The 20,446-nt window shown below is 48.3% G+C and overlaps 7 protein-coding genes across 7 annotated transcripts; 4 read left to right on the top strand and 3 right to left on the bottom strand.

The window, feature by feature from the left end:
- Positions 1 to 871: 871 nt before the first annotated feature.
- Positions 872 to 4,839, top strand: BP5553_06388 (uncharacterized protein; the record flags this gene model as incomplete). The annotated part of the gene is made up of 6 exons (XM_032015011.1): positions 872 to 1,363; positions 1,469 to 1,528; positions 1,576 to 1,896; positions 1,956 to 2,118; positions 2,206 to 2,238; positions 2,297 to 4,839. The coding sequence occupies 6 exons, from the start codon at positions 872 to 874 to the stop codon at positions 4,837 to 4,839; spliced, it is 3,612 nt and encodes a 1,203-aa protein (XP_031868432.1).
- A 1,007-nt stretch (positions 4,840 to 5,846) lies between these two features.
- On the top strand, positions 5,847 to 6,730 carry BP5553_06387 (uncharacterized protein; the record flags this gene model as incomplete). The annotated part of the gene is made up of 2 exons (XM_032015010.1): positions 5,847 to 6,285; positions 6,333 to 6,730. 2 exons carry the CDS (start codon positions 5,847 to 5,849, stop codon positions 6,728 to 6,730), a joined length of 837 nt encoding a protein of 278 aa, XP_031868431.1.
- A 693-nt stretch (positions 6,731 to 7,423) lies between these two features.
- BP5553_06386 (uncharacterized protein) lies at positions 7,424 to 10,512 on the bottom strand (the record flags this gene model as incomplete). The annotated part of the gene is made up of 2 exons (XM_032015009.1): positions 7,424 to 10,356; positions 10,416 to 10,512. 2 exons carry the CDS (start codon positions 10,510 to 10,512, stop codon positions 7,424 to 7,426), a joined length of 3,030 nt encoding a protein of 1,009 aa, XP_031868430.1.
- Positions 10,513 to 11,812: 1,300 nt separating this feature from the next.
- Positions 11,813 to 12,652, top strand: BP5553_06385 (uncharacterized protein; the record flags this gene model as incomplete). The annotated part of the gene is made up of 1 exon (XM_032015008.1): positions 11,813 to 12,652. The coding sequence occupies one exon, from the start codon at positions 11,813 to 11,815 to the stop codon at positions 12,650 to 12,652; it is 840 nt and encodes a 279-aa protein (XP_031868429.1).
- Positions 12,653 to 13,040: 388 nt separating this feature from the next.
- On the top strand, positions 13,041 to 14,615 carry BP5553_06384 (uncharacterized protein; the record flags this gene model as incomplete). Its single annotated transcript, XM_032015007.1, has 1 exon — positions 13,041 to 14,615. The coding sequence occupies one exon, from the start codon at positions 13,041 to 13,043 to the stop codon at positions 14,613 to 14,615; it is 1,575 nt and encodes a 524-aa protein (XP_031868428.1).
- Positions 14,616 to 15,644: 1,029 nt separating this feature from the next.
- Positions 15,645 to 17,107, bottom strand: BP5553_06383 (uncharacterized protein; the record flags this gene model as incomplete). Its single annotated transcript, XM_032015006.1, has 2 exons — positions 15,645 to 16,471; positions 16,531 to 17,107. The coding sequence occupies 2 exons, from the start codon at positions 17,105 to 17,107 to the stop codon at positions 15,645 to 15,647; spliced, it is 1,404 nt and encodes a 467-aa protein (XP_031868427.1).
- Positions 17,108 to 17,914: 807 nt separating this feature from the next.
- BP5553_06382 (uncharacterized protein) lies at positions 17,915 to 19,774 on the bottom strand (the record flags this gene model as incomplete). Its single annotated transcript, XM_032015005.1, has 8 exons — positions 17,915 to 17,948; positions 17,998 to 18,426; positions 18,484 to 18,843; positions 19,021 to 19,062; positions 19,116 to 19,145; positions 19,192 to 19,355; positions 19,420 to 19,666; positions 19,710 to 19,774. 8 exons carry the CDS (start codon positions 19,772 to 19,774, stop codon positions 17,915 to 17,917), a joined length of 1,371 nt encoding a protein of 456 aa, XP_031868426.1.
- Positions 19,775 to 20,446: the final 672 nt, after the last annotated feature.

The raw sequence follows: 20,446 nt of genomic DNA, 5'->3' as shown, positions 1-20,446 counted from the left end.
GTCAGAGTTGTTGGCCATACCATGTAGCAGAGTTGAAACTGGCTGGGAGCATCTTTATATACATACATAATTACTGCAGCCTCAAGCTTCATATGTATGCCACTCCTAATGACTTCTCTCTATGATCTGCAACTTAGATGAGGTGGGTGGGAAGCCCCTCTGAAGAACTCATTACTCATTATTTCTCCAGTCCCTCAGCGGAGAAGGGCCATTGCGCCGGAATAGTAGCCATCGCTCAATGTCTATACATTGTTGATAGCCGTGGCTCAACTGTATAAAGGGGTATCGGATATATTACAACCCGATTAGTCAATTTGACATACAATTAGGCTCCTGCGCTGCCCTCCTGAACTGCCCTAACCTTAGCTGAGGCCACCCTTGTTCTTTTTGCCTGTGGCGGGTTGAATGTCGTTCGTTACCCTCAGGTCTCTTCCCCAGATCTTGTAGCTGTAGCTTGGTGGCGTCGCTATGAACGGGCCTGTGCAAAAAATTGCCTGTGGGGTGGCATGAGGGGTACTCGAGTAGCTCAGCCTGCCCAGCCTGCCCAGCTTGGTTCCCCGACCGGAGACTGCCGACATCAAGGGTTGAGTTCACTTCTGATTTGCCCGAGTGAAGATCACCAGTGGTAGTAGAACAAAGCTACTTACCGGGCTGGTGCTTATTTTCGAGGTGTCAGAGCGCGGCAAGAGCGGGAGCTGCCTAAAACGGGATCTGCAGCTTGGGGGTTGCTAGTGCCATCTTGGTTCCAAATCCATTGCTTGAGGTAGCCCTAGTCTACTGTAGTATTCCAACCCATCACCAACTTGGAGCACGCGGTGGGCGCATTCACATACACGATCACTTATCGATAAGCCAGAGCCAACCCGTAGGCATGCCGGGCATGAAGAAGTCATGGTGGAAGCGATCGAAAAGTAGCTTCACTGGCCCTCGCGCACAGCCTTCTCCTCCCGACGCCAATTCCTCTGCGGCTACAGCCCCAGTTGAGGGAGCATCCGAAATAACCCCCTCTATCGATGCGCAGCAATCCGCTCCTCCTATTCTCGACACCACCAATCACCCCGACGATAAATACGGCCTCAAACCGCTCCACACACCGGTCGCCACGGATGGTGATGAGGATGGGCTGACTAACGCAGTGGACATTGTTGCGGTGCATGGGATAGCTGGAAATGCTTACAACACATGGACACACGAGAATGGAACATTGTGGCTCCGAGATCTCATACCGAAGAAATTACCAGGCGTGCGGGTATTTTCGTATGGATACCCTGCAGACGTCTTTTTTACGCGTCAGAAAGGGAATCTTGAAGACTTTTCTAGGTCCCTCTTAAATGATTTAAGAGGAGAGAGGAGGGAAAAGGAGGTTCGTGCCGCATATGCCACAGGAACACTCCACTGCATAGCAGCTTTGCATTCTATCGTTCTATTTATTGTATTTGTCTACACGTATTTCCTAACACCGTAATAGTATCAAAACCGTCCGATCATATTCATTTGTCATAGTATGGGAGGAATTGTCGTCAAGAACGTAAGGTAGGCTTCCGCCACTTAGATTGTTAGCTTACTCTTTAATAGGCCCTCATCATTGCCAAAATTGACGATGAGCCATACGAAAACATCCGGAAGTTTGTAAAAGGTATTATGTTTCTCGCCACACCCCACCGCGGAACCTCTGAAACACAATTTCCAAAGCTGTTGGCTAGAATAGCTAATGTGGCAACGAATATGACTGGCATAGCGCCATTTATTGTATCTACGAGGCCAGACCTCATCGAAGCCATTGAGAAAGATTCAAATATCCTTCTAGACATCTCGACAAATTTCAGAAATCAGACGAAGAACCTCAAAATTGCATCTTTCACTGAGCAAAGCGTAACCCCGCCTGCAAAGTCATTGGTATATACTCTTTCTGATGATTTAATTGCTCCTGCTTAATTCTAATGATTTCTAAATAGATTGTTGATAAGGCCAGTGCTATCATGGGCATTCATACAGAGACAATTTTTCCTATGGCTGGCTGTGATCACACGAGCATCTGTAAATTCGCAGGTGAAACTAGTGGGGCTTACAAAACCGTTTTGAATGAACTCCGGAATTGGGTTGACGAGCTCAATCAGCGTTAGTTGATAGCTATTCAATATCTTCTTATACAATATTGTGAGCCCAAAGCAGTGTAGGACAACTCTGATTCTTCCTTCTATCTAGTGCATGCCGACGAAAAGACGTCCGAAGATCTTGGTACAGAATTAATAAATCTACATCCCACCCCAACAATCGTAATGCTGACTTGAAGAAGAATGTCTCCGATCCCTCTCGTTTCCAGAGTTGGCCAACCGTCGACAAGATATCGACAAACCTTTCTCACATACCTGTGAGTGGATACTAGAGCACGAGTCCTACAAGTCATGGATCGAAACCGAACGCGAACTACTTTGGATAAAGGGGAAGCCTGGCGCTGGGAAATCAACCATGATGGCGTTCATCTACCAGTCGTTACAGGAAAAGCCCCCCTCGGGAATTACTCTAGAATTCTTCTTTCATGGGCGGGGCACTCCATTGCAGAAGACTCCGGTCGGCATGTTTCGGTCTCTTTTACATCAGCTATACGCCAACGTGCCTTGCATACGATTGCTGGTACGAAAGGCCTTCAAAGAGAAAAGCGCTTTCGGCCAAACTGGAACGGACTGGGAGTGGCATCGTAAAGAGTTAGAAGACCTTTTCACTAACGCCATTATTCGTACTCCAAAATCGAGGGCAATAACCATATTTGTGGATGCGTTAGATGAGGCCGGCTCTGACACTGCAAATGAACTTGCGGGCTACTTCCACCGCTTGAACGACACGCTTGCAGATGGAAACCGGGCTGGAAAAATCTGCATCTCGTGTCGTCACTATCCAATACTAGCAGCCAATACTCCCTTACATGTTTGCGTTGAGGATGAGAATCACAATGACATTGCACGGTACGTCAAGCAAACGTTTGAAACCGAGCTTCGAAGGGACAAAATGGCAGAGCTTTTACTTCCACTTGAAGAAAGGCAAACGCTCGAGGAGACCGTCACGGCGAGAACTGGAGGGATATTCATGTGGGCGCGCCTCAGTATCCCGCTCATCATTAAGTTTATACTGGAGGGAGAGTCAGTGGAGCAAATCAAGGGAGAGATAAGCAAAGTGCCCGCAGATCTCGGTAAAGTTTACGAGCATATTCTCAAGAATGTCATTGAGCCTCGAAATTGGAGCAAAGCATTGCATCTGGTACAATGGGTCTGCCTAGCTGAAAGACCACTTTCAGTGACAGAACTGCGGTATGCAATTGCCTCGGACGACCATTATATTCATCAGCCGTCACTCCAGTCCTGCAAAGATGCCATAGACTTCGTGGAGAATGATTTGCGTATGGAGAGACTTGTAACCACTTGGTCAGGTGGCCTCGTCGAGGTCCAGCGTCATGAGGATTACACCATTGTACAATCCATCCACCAAACTGTCAATGATTTTCTACGATCAGATGGCCTGAAGTACCTTAGTTCACTTGCGAATGATGATCTGCCTCACGATCGTAAAGATATTGGCATGTTGCCAACTGACGGCGTTCTTGGACAGGGCCACAGCCGACTTTGCAAGTCGTGCGTCAACTATCTAGGACTGCCCGAGGTTCTACTTGCCACCCCAGACACCGAATCTATCCTTGATGAAGACAGATTCAATACCACAAGCTATGAAGAAAAGTCCCTCTCTTTAAAAACAGCACTTCCCTTCGTGTTATACGCTACAGAGTCTTGGTTCTTGCACGCAGAAAAAGCTGAAAATCTCGGGATAGTGCAGAGTAATCTTGTACAGCAGTTTGGATCTCCTCCAGGACCAGCCTTCCAGGCCTGGATAAATATATTCCGCGCACTCGATGAATATAGTAGACATAACCCAAGGTGCCCAAAACCAGGCGCAACGATGATACACATCGCCTCGGGCTCAAATCTTCGAAGTGCTGTCCAGCTTCTCCTAAGCGACAACGAAAGTCTCCGTGCACAAGACAGCGCTGGGAATAGAGCACTTCATTTTGCTGCTCGATGGGGCCACTTAGAGCTGGTTGAAATACTCCTCAATGCAGGGGCAGACATAGGAGCAAAGAATTTTGACGGAGGTACAGCTTTCGAACACGCAGCTGCAAATGGACATGAAGAAGTCTTAGAGCTGTTGTTTAATTGCGGTGTAAATGTTAATGAGAGCACTGGGGCCTATGGTAATGCTCTTCAGGCTGCTGCTAGAAATGGTAATAAGGTGGTCGTCCAAAAACTACTCAAGTATGGCGCCGAGGTGAATATAATCGGTGGCCTCTACTACGGGACCGCGCTACAGGCAGCCTGTAATGGAGGGCACGCGGACATCGCGAGGCTCTTACTCGAGAAGGGCGCCGAGGTGAATATAATCAGTAGCAGCGGCTACGGCACCGCGCTACAAGCAGCCTGTGGTAGAGGGCACGCGGACATCGCGAAGCTCTTACTCGAGAAGGGCGCCGAGGTGAATATAATCGGTAGTAACAGCGACGGCACCGCGCTACAAGCAGCCTGTAGTAGAGGGCACGCGGACATCGCGAAGCTCTTACTCGAGAAGGGCGCCGAGGTGAATATAATCGGTGGCCTCTACTACGGGACCGCGCTACAGGCAGCCTGTAATGGAGGGCACGCGGACATCGCGAAGCTCTTACTCGAGAAGGGCGCCGAGGTGAATCTAATCGGTGGCTTCTACAACGGCACTGCGCTACAGGCAGCCTGTGCTAGAGGGCACACGGACATCGCGAGGCTGCTGCTCGAGAAGGGCGCTATAGGCGGCGCGTGCTGAAGGGCACACGGAGATCGTGATATTACTTGAAGGGTTACGAGTTAATATTCCCGGGGTTTGACTTTTAAGTTCGGACTCGAATCTGATTAAAAAGTTAAGAGATGAAGGACTTCGAAATTTCAGTTCGAGCGTGTATAATAGGAAAATACCATAGGATCGTTTTATAGGAGACTATGTCACGGATACGAGAGAACAAGGGAAGTATATATATATAAAGATGCTCTGCTTTGACAGTAAATTAACAAAAAGTGCGACAGGGCTATAGCTATTAACTAGGACTTACCTCTAACTTCTAATATCTAGTATAGATAAAATGTAAGTAATCTATTAAAACATCCCGAAAACTCGGTCATAGTTAATGTAAATTATTTTACATACTTGCATAAGCGCTTTTTACATTGTCATAACTATCATAGTCGGGGGTATATTTTCAACAAAAGAAAATATAGTCCGAATGGCCGCGCTGCTATCTACTAGGCGTGTGTGGAAACCGAAAGTTTGTTTGGCTTTCCGAATTCTGTTTTAAAAAGGTTCCCAGGTTATAATATAAAAGTGAAGAATGCCGGTACTTGAGAAGCTTCAACGCGGGCGACCCTAGACGGTTAAATACTACCCAAGCATGAGTTTCTAGAAGAATACACAAAGATACTGGAGATTCTAATGTGGACACGAAATAATACTAAAAGGAGGGCGAAAGAGGATAGGGAGCGAGTTTGCCGGAAGATATAGGCAACTCAATCCCAGGGTCGATGAGAGTAGGTTATATCGGGGGAGAGTTTGTCGTTGACATTAATCGCTGCACTAATCGGCTACAAGCCCCCCGCTAGTGATTGCCGCGGTGTAGGAATAGCAATGGGTAAAAGGGGAGCCATACTTCGGAATCTGCGCACAGACGTCACTCGTTATGTATGAGTTGACGTTGAGCGGTAACTCACACTGAGTCCGATTATTTTACTACCTCATCATCTCTCATAACTTCTAAGAAATTACCTGCACGAAAAAAAAAGATGCCCCGCTTACTCATCAACGGAAAATCCATCTTCTATTTCGACGACCCGCAACTCGAGGGAGGAGCCGCGAAGCAAACCGCCACTCTTTTTATCCACGGCCTCGGATCATCGTCCTGCATCTATAAACCCGTGACGCCTCATCTCACGCAAATCACGAGATGCATTGCGCTTGATACTCCCGGATCCGGGCTCTCCCATCTCGGATCTTCGCCCCAGAGCGTGGGTACCATTGCTGAAGATGCGGTCGCGCTGCTTGATTTTCTGGAGGTAAAGGATAAGGTGGTGGTGGTGGGGCATTCGATGGGGTGCATCGTGGCGAGTTATATCGCGGCTACGTTTCCAGATCGCGTGAAAGGGGTTGTGTTGATGGGGCCGGTAAATCCATCACCGGCACTGACAGAGGTGTTTGAGCAGAGGATTAACGTTGTTCAAAATGGTGTGTTTTGTCTGCTCGTCCCGAAAAAGCCTAAGTATATGTAAAAGTTGAATGGCAGATATTGACTGCAGCAGATGGCATCGAATATTTCGCAAACACCATTCCCACGAGCGCCACAGGACCTAACACCACATCTCTTCAGCATGCTTTTATTCGCGCCTTGATAATTGGCACCTCTCCCGAAGGATATATTTCGCTATGTCGGGTTATTGCGGAAGCCAAACCGCCAAGATATGATTTGATCAAAGTCCCACTGGAAATTCTTGTCGGCGAACACGATAAAACTGCACCTCGGGAAATCTCGGAGACTATTATGGGAGCTTATGGGACGCAGAACAATAACAAGTCCATCGACGTTCTTGCAAATGTTGGGCATTGGTATTGCGTTGAAAACCCTGAGAGGGTTCAGAGTCTGGTTACCAATTTCATTAAGAAACGTGACTGAGGACTACGCTCTGTCTTTCGAGGTTATTGTTATAGCTGGCTTATGCGGATTAGAAGTAGCTAATATTAATGTTAAATAATGCGCGTTCTGATAGACCTCGAGTATCTTTTGTTAAGTGACAGTATTATTGACTTGACTTGAAATATTTGCTTGATTTGAATCACTTACTTGTTTTGAGCTATTAAAGAAACCTGAAATTAAGACAGAACTAGCTAAAGCTTATTGTATCATAGGTAGAGACGGTAAAGCTCTGCATCACATCACAAGGCAAATGCGGCGCATCGGCTTAGGTCTTCCAGTCGGGTCAGATTTGCTCAGTTCTCAAGCAAGCATCTCCAGAATTGGTAGAGAAATGATAATTTTGGTATCTCAAGATACAGTCCCCATAAGTTCAGCAGAGTATCCATTTCGCATCTATTAAACAGACACATCCGTCTGCTTCCGCCACTAGAGTGGGATGTAATGCAGCCATATATGCCCAAACGCCCACGCTTCGCTCTCATATCATACAAGAAAACCCGTCCTCGCTTATCCATTCGCGCCTCGCCATGCATGCATCATAGACCCAGGGTATCTATCAACTAATCAACCAACGATAGAAAAAAAATTGTTAAGTACGCTTTCTTTCCCATCTCGCCCGGAACACCCGCGAATTGAGCTACCATCCAAATCTCTAGCTCCGCGGATAATATATTAATGCGTCTTCTTCCGGGGTCTCTGGTCCTCGCCCGCCGCCACACCCGCCTTCTTCATCTCGCTTTGGCTCTTCATCCTCTCTCTGACAACAACATACTCTTTCATCACCTTCTCATGCGCCTCCCTCGCATCCTGCCAATGCTTTATTACTACTGCATCTTCCCTCAAACCCCGTCTGTAAAGCTCGATGCCTGCGTTGTCCTGCCATCTCTCCGCCCCAAGGGTATCAACCTGGTTCTTCCTTGCAACAAGATGTAGCATATTCTTGCTGTTGAACAAATCCCACTCTCCCATGTAGATCTCGAATTTCTTCTTGAAAGTTTCATAAGCTGGGCCTAGAGGGCTATTGGGTCGGCTAGGTGGCTGTGGAACTACGGGACCACTTGGTGGCAACGGCAGGTTGAGCGACGATATCAAGTCTTGGATATTGAGATCATCGAAGTTGACCTTTAATGCCTCTGCATCCGTAGGAGACTGTGAATGCGAGGTGGGCGCTGGTCGTTTGACGGATTCAGTGTTAATATTCAGCTTATTCGCAAACTGAGGAACGGTATTTGTAACAGGCGGAGTATCCACGTCCATGGCATCTGGGTTTGGGGTTGTAGGGGCTGATGGAGTAGCGGGATTTGTACCGAACCCGGCCTTATCAGCTCCCACGCCAGATCCACCAGCCACGGGTGGTGTAGCCATAGCTGGGCGGGTGGGAGTCGGCCGAGGCCTATTCGGTCGAGGAGGAATGTTTGGTGGCGCAAAAGTCTGAGGTTTGAAGATTTGTGCCCACTGATCGGGGGAGAATTTGGTGCCTCCTGGGGACTCAATTGGAGTTTCTGGTACCGCACTGGGCTGTGGAAATTTAGGATCAACAGGTGGGACTTTGGTAGGCGAACGTCCCCTCGATCTACTCCCAGACTGGCCGCGATGAGGGCCAGAGGAAACTCCCGTAGTCTTTTGATTAGGCTTGAAGTACTCTGCTCCGGCTTCGAATGTTCCCGTCCAATCTTCCGGTGAAAATGTGGTGCTGATATTTTCCGTACTGCTACTAGCGAAAGTTCTTGGGGGAGGATTTGTCTGCTTGAAGGTGTCATTATCGACATTGAAGGAGAATCTAGAATATCCCGACTGATTAGCATTGGCCTTCAACTCTCCATAATCCTGCCAAAAACCATTTGCCTTTTTAGCCGAATGTAAATGAACTGCATGTAGGTGCTTAAGGGGTTTGAGTTTTTTGGACGGGCTTCCGGCATTCGCAGAATCCCTGTAGTCCAACCAGTGACTAGCCCGGCTTGGAATACGGCAGTTACTTGAACGACTAGTCTGACCATTGTTCTCTGAGGCTCTTTTCAACGGAGTTGCGTTATGGTGAGGATTTGAACAACTGTTCTTTCCTTTGCTGGAGAGGAGCTGGTCGATAACAGTACGCTGCAAGCCCTCGAAAGCATTCAAAGTTTGCGAATCAGGCGTGACTCCACTGGGAGGTGTTTTAGGCTCTGTGCCTTTCGAAAATAAATACTTTGGAGTAGAGTTTGAAGCAATCTTGGGATTTTGTGATGACATATCTTCTGAAACTGTCGGGACTTTGACGGAATAACTGGAACTTCGCTTTCTGTCGGAGTAGATAGAGGAATGAGTGAATGTAGCATACATTTTGGTTCCGTCAGGTGTATCGTTCTTGGGGGGGTCAGAGCGAAGAGGAGGCCCATCTGGAGGAAAACCGTTTAGCGGTGGCTCTACACCCGGATTCTCTCTCATCCATTGTCGGAATTTTCCAATATTGGTAGTAGCTGCACGTGGATTGGATGAAGCCTTACCGGCATTTGGCACCTGTGGAGCACGTGGTGGCGCGCTAGTACCGTTGCTGGCTTTTGTGGAGTATCTAGGCTTTCCAAACGCGTGTCCGTTTGTTCTGGGCTCATCTTCGGAGCTAGAGCTATCGACCTCGACTTGTGGAGCAGCATACGAGTTCGAAGGCTTTGACGGATATTGATCGGCAAATGTGGTTGTGCGACGGGGCGAAGCTAAATTGGGATCTGAGCCAGTTCTAGGCACATGCTTCGAGCTGGAAGGCTCACGTGTGCTCTTGGATCTACTGATATTAGCAGTCTCAAAGGGATTGAACTTCTCTCCCCCATGCGTAGCATAGGGAGTGCTGACGCGCGGCTCGAAGTTCGAAGCTTTATCTCTGAATTGTTTAAGGGGATCGGGCGCAACATTGGACACTGACGGGGAAGGTTTCCGTGGTGGAGGATCGGGAGGTGCCCGCTGCGTTGTGAAATATGCCCCTCTCGGTGCCGCAGGTTCGTCGCCTCCTGGGGTGTTTGGCATAAAGCCCTTTCTCGGCGATGTGTTTGTACTTTGACTTCTGCGACGAGGAGTCTCATTGGGCATATGGCCGTTTCGGGTGTCATCGTAGGCGGCTCGTGGCTTGGAGGCAGCACCATATCTCCTTGCTTCACCATCTCCTCGGGCCGGCTGTGGTGTTTCTCTGGGCGGGGGCTTTGGAGGTCCTCCTGTCCGGCCAGGGCTTGGCTTCGCACTGTTATGACTTCTCATATGCTCCCATGCCTCGTACGTCCTTGCCCTTGCTTCTGGGCCTTCCTGGGAAGACCAGTGCGACGAGTTCTTTGGCGTGTCGAATTTTTCGTAGCGTCGAGCACCCGTGGAAGGCGGTGGAGCTCTGCGAGCGGTTGGAGGCTTTGGAGGAGGGGCCCATTGGGAGCCTGCTGAAGACCAAGGGTTCCCCCGCACACCGGAAGATGTTGGGCCACCATACGCCGATTTATAATGTGAAGATGTCACTCTGACCCTATTTGCATCATATCTGGCCCGCTCTGTAGCATCAATAAGAACCTCATGTGCCGACTGTATCTTCTGGAATTTAGCAGTGACTTCGGTTTCGCGGCCAGGGTTGCGGTCTGGATGGTACGTGAGGGCTTTTTGGCAGGAGTTAGCTAAATAGCCCAAGATATCTTGCAATCTAAGAATGCCATACCAAGCTTCTTGAATTGCTTTTTGATTTCCTGAATATCGGCCCCTGGCAGCAGCTCTAAATCGCCATAGTAATCTCGAGTGAGATCGGCCTTGACCATCTTGCAGGCCTTAGATGCTGGTTAGGCCACACAGCGTATTGAAGGTGGTGTGGCAGACAGTCCTCATGGAAGTTGGTCTTGGTTATCGAGGCGCATTTAGGGCCGAGGTATTGCTTAATGATGTCGATCGGCCAGCTAGCATTCAATTTATAACTCTCTAGTGGTTGAAATGGTGATATATCTCAAAATTTTGAGTTTGCTTGCGTTGCGGCGTGTAGAGTAACGAGCGTTGGAGAGCGCAAGCCTGGTGGTAGGGTGGAAAGCAACCTCCTGGTAGGGTCGAACAAGGAGCTCTGCACAAAGAGACTTTCCGTTTTCTTTCAAGTGAGATCTTGAAGTTGCAATGAAACTATTCTTAACGAGAAAGAAGATGGGGTTGTGGGAAATGCGCGGCAATATCGAGCTGGTTTGTGGAATCGTCGCTCTGCTGTGTTGTGGTGGTTGTGGTTTTGTTCGTACTCGAGTTCCAAAGTACGCGATCTGATCGGCCAAGACACCCACACGTGTCTTGCCTGAGGCAGCAGTAAATAAATCAGCTGCGTGGGGTTTTTTGGTTGCCGCAGGGATCTGATAAGCTGATAAGCAGGTGCATGTGATATGTCCGATCTACAACCCCCGATGTTTAGCCGCTCTTCCTGTGTACTGTACTTTGGAGGACGTAAACAAGACGATACATTGCATTAATGTTGACTTTTGCAACAACACGATGCATTATACTATGTGATATGTACTAGGCATACTTATGGGCTCTCCAGATGTTCCTGTTCCATGCCTCTTCTCACCTTTTCTTCCCCAGCCCCAGTAGCCCAATTCCCCGTTGCGAAATTCGGATATTCTTCACGAACACACCAGATGTCGACGGTTGGTAAACATACAGCTTGAGCTTGAACCTGTCTTGTTTTACAATGACCACTCCCTTTCCAACAATCAAGAGCTCTTGTACTTGGTTTGTGATAGGATATCTGATGTTCGCTGACCTTCGGCTACTGCACGAATAACCGGGCTCTGCTGCGAGCCTGCAGCCGACAAAAATGTGACACGCTGTCAGCCTACGATGTATCTTCCGGAGAGAACAAATAAAATAGAATCGCTTCCCCTCTACCAAGTATGTGGCACCTTGGATGACACAAGAGCGTATCCACACGCTCTCTAGCTAGGGCCGATATCAAAAACACATCTATCATGAACAAAACATCATTTCGATCACGATGGACCTGCTCAACGGCGCCTGCTCCGCCTTGAAAGACCTTGTTTGCATCTCTCGGACCTCTCGAGCCACTCACACCTCTCAGCCCCGAGCATGGCCATCTCCATCTCGAGCTTCCTTCCCCCAATTCACGAGACTTCCCTGGAATTGCGCCGGAAAGTATGGAGTTTCGCTGTTGAAGCCCGGGTGCTTCGTGTCCACCTCCATGCCCACGTTGCATCATATTTGCAGGACGAACAAACGGTAGAAGATGGTAGGAAGATCTATAGAGACTATCCAAGCACATTCCGAACTCGTATGAACATTACCCCCTGCAACGGCACCCAATGCTTTTGTATATTTTTTCGACCAAAGTCTCCTCACACCGTGCCACTACCTGCAGTCCTTTTCGCCCGTCATGAGAGTAGAGATGTTGCGATCCCGATGTATTCGAGACGCCTCGATGGCGAATATGACACCCGTGGTGTTGATGTCTCGGGTCGACCCTGGCAGTTCTTCACAGACCCCCTCGCTGAAACAGGCCTGGTGCTCAATCCCTTCATTGATACAATACTTGTACGGGCCAACATCAACATCCGGTCACGCGTCGAAGAACTGCATCATTTCGCTGCTATTGCAGCTCTGCAGGTACCAGACATCAGCAAAATCATCGTGGACCTCCGGATTGGTCAATATAAGCGTCGGTCTGCCCGCTGCTTCCAGTATTGGAGGGATTGGGGGGCGGATAGCTGGTGGGTTCCGACGAGATTCTTAGTTCAAATGCGAGGGTTGAGGGAGGTGATCTTCTTGAGACCTCCGGACAGGAAGATGCTACCAGATGAGTGGGTAAAGAGAACAGAAGACCAATGGGTCCTGGAATTCCTAAAATTTGAGGAGAAATGGCCTGTTGAATGGGAGGGACGAATGCCTTCTCTTAAGTTTATCCCAGAGTAGCGAAAATCCAAACAAATATTACATGTTTGCTCGTAATCTACGAGTATTTGTATAGGCAGGCGAAGGGCTCGAGCAATCCACGCTTCGCACCCCGATCGACCAGCTAATTAATGATAGCAATCAATGCGATGCTACCTCGTAAATGAATCTTCTCTATCTTTTATATGAAAGATACATATTGCCTACAATTCTGGGGCGTCATTTTTGGCAACTTCACTAGTAAGGATCTATATATCTAACCGGGCAACGGAGGTGCAAGGTTGTATTGTTGATGCCTGGTCGCAGGCCTCCTTCATAGGCCTCTTCAAGACGTCGCCGCGACAAATTGTATATCACGATATTTCTTACCACCGCTTTTTCGCGCGAGCAACCCATTTCTATCGGTATTATGGCGCTCCTACTTCTTCCCCTCGAGGTCCTCACTCAGATTATCGAAGAAACGATGCCGGAAGGCTTTGTGGGTATTATTTCGACTTGCAAGACGGTCTACCATGCAAGTGGAAATCTGCGCGAGAAGCACAATAGATTGAGTCGACACTACAGGGACTTTAATTACACCTTTGAACACCACCAGGATTTTTCCTGGCATATCCTATCATCGCTCCATCTGCTCTCTAAGATCGCGGATGAACCATTGATTGCGAGATACATCGTATCGGCGAATTTCACGTTAGACCGGATTCCCTCCGGTAACACCATCCAAGCCCATATCAATCATATCAAGGATTCGTCGAACTTATTGTCTTTGCTTGAGAGATCACCATACCTGCGGAGTACCGGCATCGATCCTAGGTCCGTTTTGGAATATTTGATATCCGAGTACGTGGCGGATGAAGTTGATTCGGGATTAGCACCAACTCTTTTGCTTACCTTGCTTCCTAACGTCATCGAGCTCAGTCTTCCCGCTGGCTGGAATTCCTTTAATCAAAACCTCCCAGACAACATTCCATGTCCGATATCCTCGTGGCTTAATGATATTGTCACAAGGGCGAACGATCCGTGTGACTCGTCAGCAGGTCTTTCAAGGCTCACCACTCTACTTCCTTCCTCACGCTACCACGACCACAATGAGAACAACTGGGCACTCTCCATATATACCCCCTTTCTTTTTATAAAAACCGTAGAGAATTTCTTTTCCGGAGGTTGCATGGTCATCGATGATAACTATACTGGCATCCCATTCCCCGACCCTCGATGGGAAAGCTTTGGGGCGGGTCTCGAAGTCGCTGGGCTATTTGGTGCTTATTTTGATGGCGGCAAACTGCAAAAATTCCTGTCCAGACTCCCAAAATTGCGAAGCCTCGGACTCAGCTATATGACGGAATGGTATGACACTGGCCATGTTATGGATGCTCGGGCTATCATGGAAGCTGTTGAGGATGCAGCTGGAGGGACTCTTGAACTTCTTTCGTTCACCGCATACAATTTTGATGGTAAGATAAAGAGGGGCGTCCAGTCCATGAAGGGATTTACTAAATTGACTGAGTTGGAATTGGATATGGAGCTACTGTTGAGTCGTGAAGGTGGTGAGCCGGATGATTCGGGGGAGGACGAGGGTGGGTCCAAGGTACCACGACTAGGTGATCTGCTTCCTCCAACTATTGAATGGATGTGCCTCAGAATCTACAACGACTCCCCTAGCTCGCTCCGCGACTTAGCCTGTCTTTTCTCCGAGGTCGCTATAGACAAAGACGAGAAACTACCGAATTTGAACAAAATCGAGATCCGATACGACAACTTTCAACTAGCAGAGCCTGGGTTGTCTTCGAATGCTCCGTCCGAGACCAGCTTGTGGAAAGGTAGCACAACAGATTGCTCGATCCCACAATGGCAAGCAGAGCTAGCAAGTTTGGCTTCCTCTGTAGATATCGAGTATGTTAGTCTTCGTAAACGAGCATCATTATTCTACACGAGGCCATTTTTCCAGACTTGTTTGGACAAGAGACTTTTAGCTGAGAGTTAAAGGGAGAGCTGCGGAAATGGAAATGGAAGCCATGTTCATATCTGCCGAGAAAACTACACATTCCCTAATTTCTATACTGCCACATGTATCCTAGTGAATATGGCGATAGAAGTGTGTGACTAGAATATCAGGGGGGACAAAAAACCGATTATTACGGACACGAGGCGCAGGTGCGAGGCGGGGTTGGATATCCAAGAGTGGGAGAAGAGAGGGATCAATCCACCTAATGCATCGCAAGGTTTCCATAACTTCAGGCCATTTAGATGATGAGAGACGTTTTCCCTGCATGATGCTCTGGATGGTCGACGACAGGGATGGCCGAGTTGGAACGAAAATCAGAACTGAAGGAGTCATCCCTACCCGCGAGGATAAACGATTCCGGGCTCCGTCTCACTACTTCTCTCTCCCTTCACTGTATCTCACAGCTGCCAAATTATTTACGTTGGACCTTGTTTGATAGACCTGCTTACAGTACGCGACAAAGGCTCTGGTAGCCTACGCTATTCATATTTGAGCATTTGATGCTTGCTTCGATGACAATAGACGCCCCCACCAACGATACGCCCGAAGAGCGCCATACTGTCCCTCGCAAAGATGTAGAAAGCGAAAAAAAGGTTGAAGCGGAGCTTCGTGAAGGCTTAGGTGCCTGCTGCGGGCATTAGGCGCCTTTTTCGTCTACACTGCTACCTAGTACGTTGATTCCGTGAAGCCCGCAGGATAAAGACTTGGTATAAGCTGAACATCGTCTTTACTAGGGGTCTACTAAGCGCCTATGGCTCATACCAAAAGTACTACGAGACGAACTTTTTGCTTCCCGCGCCATCGACTTCTATTGCGTGGGTTGGTGCGCTATAAGCCGTGCTGCGAATCAGTGAGCTACACCTCCTTAATAGTGTCACTTCTCAGAATCTAGCGGAGTAAAATCTCGGGAGGATCCTCTTCTGGGCCCCTCGCGAAACGGTTATCGTTTTCATGTTGGGCAAATGTAAAATTTACACTGTCTATTGTCTACAAGCACAGCCACTTCTTTTAACCTATCGAGGTGGTAGTCGGTGGAGGTATCCGTTCTTGCTCCCCTCTCAAGGTACTCGACGTTCTCGAAACTTGTAACCATGGATGGGTTGCGGCGACCTCCGCAGTAATGCGCTCATTCGGCCGGTACTTGAACATTTGACCCAAAAGATCTACGAAATCCTTGATCTCATCTGTAGGAAGGGTGAAACTTTTCTTCTCACCGTCCCCTCCTGAAAAGAGACCATCAGCAAAATAGGTATAATGATGACCCTCGGCGAGGAATTCCTCGAGTGTATGCCGGTTAGCAGCAGGCATCCCATTGTCGAGAAGCTTATCTGGTATACCTTCTTCGTTGAACCAAAGGTGCCGTTTCTCCCATGACGACCACCAGGGTTCTGGGAGTTTCCCAAATAGCTGGACCATCTGCAGTAAAACATCATCCTCTTCTCCAAATCCTGCATACAAAACTTGTTTGCAGCTCCGTATTTCGTAAAGTGTACAAGCAAGTGCCCATATGTCACTTGCAGGCCCAGCTGGATTATGAAATATTATTTCTGGTGCACAGTACGACAGCGGAATGCCTAGTTCTTGAGGAGGAGCCGAAGAATCATACGACTCACCGAAGTCGATAATACAGATTTGGTCTGTTAGGTACTGCGGATTGATTGATGCAGTGTCTATTGGTCGTACCAGGTATTTTGGTGCAGAAGGTAGCTCATAGCTCTCGCCTAACGCCGTGAGAACTGGGTCCTTTTGGGGCACTCCAAACTCCTCGATGATCTCTTCCTCACTAAGACTACTGATATCTGACACTCGAAGAAGGATATTTGAGGGGCGCAAGTCTGAAATTTTGCTTAGCCTAGCTACTTATAAACCTGGGTCGTCGTAGGTGAAATCTTACCACCATGACAGATACCATGGTTGTGCAAAAATTGCAGGCCATGTACCACTTGTGGAGCAATCTTTCTAGAAAGTGTGCTGGGATCTTTGAAAGTATCCCATATTTCAGACACTCGCGGGCCTAGAACAGGCAGTACCAAACAAAGATGGTGTCCGTTTGGGCCGTCAATCCAGAAATAATCGAGAGGTATGGCAATATGTTTGCCGCCAACTTCCTCCATGTCCCAGGTCTTCCTGAGCAATTTCAGTTCGGCGCAGTCATCTTTAGATACATCTGCAATCATAATTTTTAAAGCTGTGTACACATCTTTCTCCAGGTCTCGACAGAGCCATACTGTAGCAAATCCGCCACTTCCCAGCTTGTGAATAACTTTATATTGATTGTTGTTTCCAAGTAGATCTCCAAGATGGACTGGGTGAAGCCCGCCGGCCGTGTATTGTTCGGGGTCTTCCACATCGTCGTAGATTGTAGGTTTAAATACTCGTTCGACAAATGAACCCCCGAAAGAAACAAAGGGCATTGGGGAGTCCGGTGTAGGAGAGGGGGATCCCAGCGCGCGGCCTTCAGGCAAGTCCATCGTATGTATGTGCGTCGTCAGCAGGGTGCATTGTATATTCCCTGCGCTATCCCACTGATTCCGGGACAGATTCGGATGTTAAGGTGTCTTTTGGCTGGTTGAGACTATACTCGAGTGTTGGTAATCTTAGACTACAAATTCTCTAGATTCGCTTCCGATACAGCTAATCAGCATCGCCGCTCTGCTCAGTCACATTCCTGCACTCCTTTCTAGTAGTCAAGTATAATTTACGTAGGTCATGTGATTGGGATTTCGTTAGGACTACTCAGGCATCATATAAGCGGCGTTTTCCAGTATCAATTATAGAGTTTAAGTTACTATTACTATAAAAGCTGTCAACTCAACACAACTGTGTTCGGGGGTCAAGTCGGCTCCTAAGAAGCCCAAATATGCCCCCCGTAAAATTACATTCTTCGCGCCAGTGCCTTGGGACCCAATTCGGCTCACACGCGCTCTATCGCCGTATAAGCCGGCGCCTAAAATTATGCTAGGCGTGGTAGAATGTCCGTACAATACTACAGCTTGTACATAGGCCTATACTGGTTGGGAAGGGAGGGAAAGTAAGGAAAGTTAGGTGACCGAAACAAGATATGCAAAGTAAAAGCTGGCCCACACGATATGAGCTGATTCTAAGTAACTCAAGAATATATTAAGTGATGATATGAATACTACCCATCCGTACAAAGGTAGATTCTTAGCCACAGACCCCCTAGTCTCAGTCTAGCCGTATTCTTAGTCACCCTTTCCATGCCATGAGACTATATTTATGCCAGATCTTGGAAAATTTCAGAAAAGCTGCCTCGCAAGTTATTCCAAGGGCTTTTGACCCCAAACTCGTCTCCTATTTACAGTTAGCGCTTCCTCGCACTCCAAGAACATGGCAAGCTTACGTATAATGATAGACATGCAATCCCGGTTGGGAAATCTCCTTCCTTATACGCGCCAGGTAAACCTGCACCTCATCCGCCAACCAAGGAGTAGGCTCCCCATACTTTGTCAATAAATACATAGCCCAACCCTCCAACCCCGTCTTCCAATGCTCCATATTCACTTTCCCCGCATCCTTGTACATCTTGTCCCTGGGCCAGGCGCCAATGGGGCATTTGTAGAGCTTTTCTTGCACGTTCGTGAAGCCGGCTTTTTCAATGGAGGCTTTCATGGTTAGTTGGGTGTTGAGGGGGCGGCCTGCTCGTTCAGCACAGCCGAGGAAATTGGGACCCCAGCCCGCGAGGTAGCCTTCTGGGTTTAGGGAGTCGTCGTCTGACATGATGCGGACATCAAGCTCCACTTCCTCGATCCAACCTCCTGGCAGTAAATTCCTGTAATTGAAACTTGGATTAGTGAAATGCTGTTTGGGAAGATGAAGGTGAGCGCACTCATAACATGCTTGGTATACGCCATCTCGCTCGTCAGGTGTGAAGGCGCCAAGTAGAAGGCGCAGGTGTATAAGGTCGAACTTTTTGTGCCATGTCCATTCTCGAGTTACGTCGTCAACCTGGAATACACAGTTTGGTGGACACCAGGGTGCGGGTGGGGGATAGAGGTCTATTCCATATACGGTTGCTGGAGGACTTGTCAGTATCATAGTTCTGCTGGAAAAGAAGCGACCATTGGTATATGCCTGATTGGTATTTATCGGCTGTTTCACTTGTTGAGAGTCAGTAGTGCTGAGAGGTGCGGGAGTGGGAAATATACATAGCCCATTCACCGCTGCCAGTCCCGATATCCAGGATGTTCTGTGGAGCTGATATCAGATTTGAGGTTTTGCTAACAAGGGAAGATTTTGCACCTGAGGGTTGTCGCCAACAGGCGAATGGAAAAGGTATTCTGGTTGTCCACTGTCTAGAATAAGGTACAGAAGATGCCTGGAGCTGTTAACAATGGGGTACCTACTATTTCACGGGACACCGTACCCGAGTTCAAAGGTCTCGAATTGCTTGTCATCAGATGGACCCCTTTTAGCATATCAGCGTTGAGTCCAGGACTCCCGCGAAATAGATGCACCTACCAATACTCGTGCTCTTTCATCGATTGATATCTAAGCAGTCAGAAACAATTTTAAGGGCATTGCCATTGGCACTAACTTTCTTCCATTTTCTACATATCCTCTGGTAATTTCAGAAGCGAGAGATGTTGTATCACTGTCGCATGTTAAAACGCTTAGACGCTGCATCGGGAGCTCCTCTTGGATTTTGACATACGATTGCGTGTCATCTCCGAATGCCGAGTCATCATCAAAATCATCGTCCTACAAAATTTTGAATTAGTCATTGAACTATGTAAAGGTGGATGCCGAAGCCTTTAACACTCACAACTGTAATGGTAAGGCCAGCTGGACTACCTGATGGCTCACGAGGAGGACTGATAGCTTGTGGTGACTCTGCAGTAGCTGTCTTGGGAGGAGTTATAGATCTCCTGGCTTCCCCTGGTTGTGGTTGTGTCGGTTGTGTTGTCGGCTCTGCAGTGCTTGTCTTGAGAATTGCTGCCGAAGCAGAGGATTCCTCCTGACCGGTAGGTTTTACGCCAAGAGATTGCTCTTTACCAGTTCCCTCCATGATTCTGTTGCAAGCATAAATAAGCAGATAAAGAAAGTTTTTCTTACCCCGGATGTTGAAGCGAGAGAGCCGGTAATATGACTACTGCCTTTGTATCGTAGTTCGCACGCATTGGTGGGGGGATGTCGTTCATATACGGACTAAAGGCTTGTTGTCTACGAAGGTACATAATATTAACAAAGGGGACTCCTTGGCACATCTCACTTATCCCAATATAGTAATACGGGTATTACAGGCTGTGCTTCGTATTTGCGCGACGGATTGGCATAGCTCCTCGGCCGGACCATCATACCGCTCCCCGCTCCCCACTCTCCCGCGGGCAAAAGCCCCGCGATACTACTACCAATAATATATCCTTCAGTCGTGCGTGCACGTGCAAAGTATTGGAATCCATGCAAGTGCTATGCATTTATGCACGTTAATCACCACTATTGAAAGCTCCGATGACCTGTTGCACGTGCCAAGCCAGCCTGTGGCAAGGGGACTCGAGAAAGTCCAACAAATAATCCTCTGGGAAGCACCCACGTAGGCCTCACGCGACGGAGAAATGGCTGACGGCTAGGACTACCGGTTGGCGAGCCACGAGCCACCCCTCACCTCCCACCGGGGCGACTTCCGTGGTGGATTTAACAGACGTCTAATTGGTGTGGCCCGTCCAACAATCCCCATCGCCGACTCGAGCCCCCTGCGACTCTATTGCGAGTCGGCGAGGAAGCGCAATAGGCGATACACGTGATTCCCGAACTTAATAGTCTGTCGAACTTCAAGACGGACACCAAGCACG

This window comes from Venustampulla echinocandica (assembly GCF_003357145.1).
Source record: "Venustampulla echinocandica strain BP 5553 chromosome Unknown scaffold_4, whole genome shotgun sequence".
NCBI lineage: Eukaryota > Fungi > Ascomycota > Leotiomycetes > Helotiales > Pleuroascaceae > Venustampulla > Venustampulla echinocandica.
This window is presented reverse-complemented; position numbering and strand designations above follow the sequence as displayed.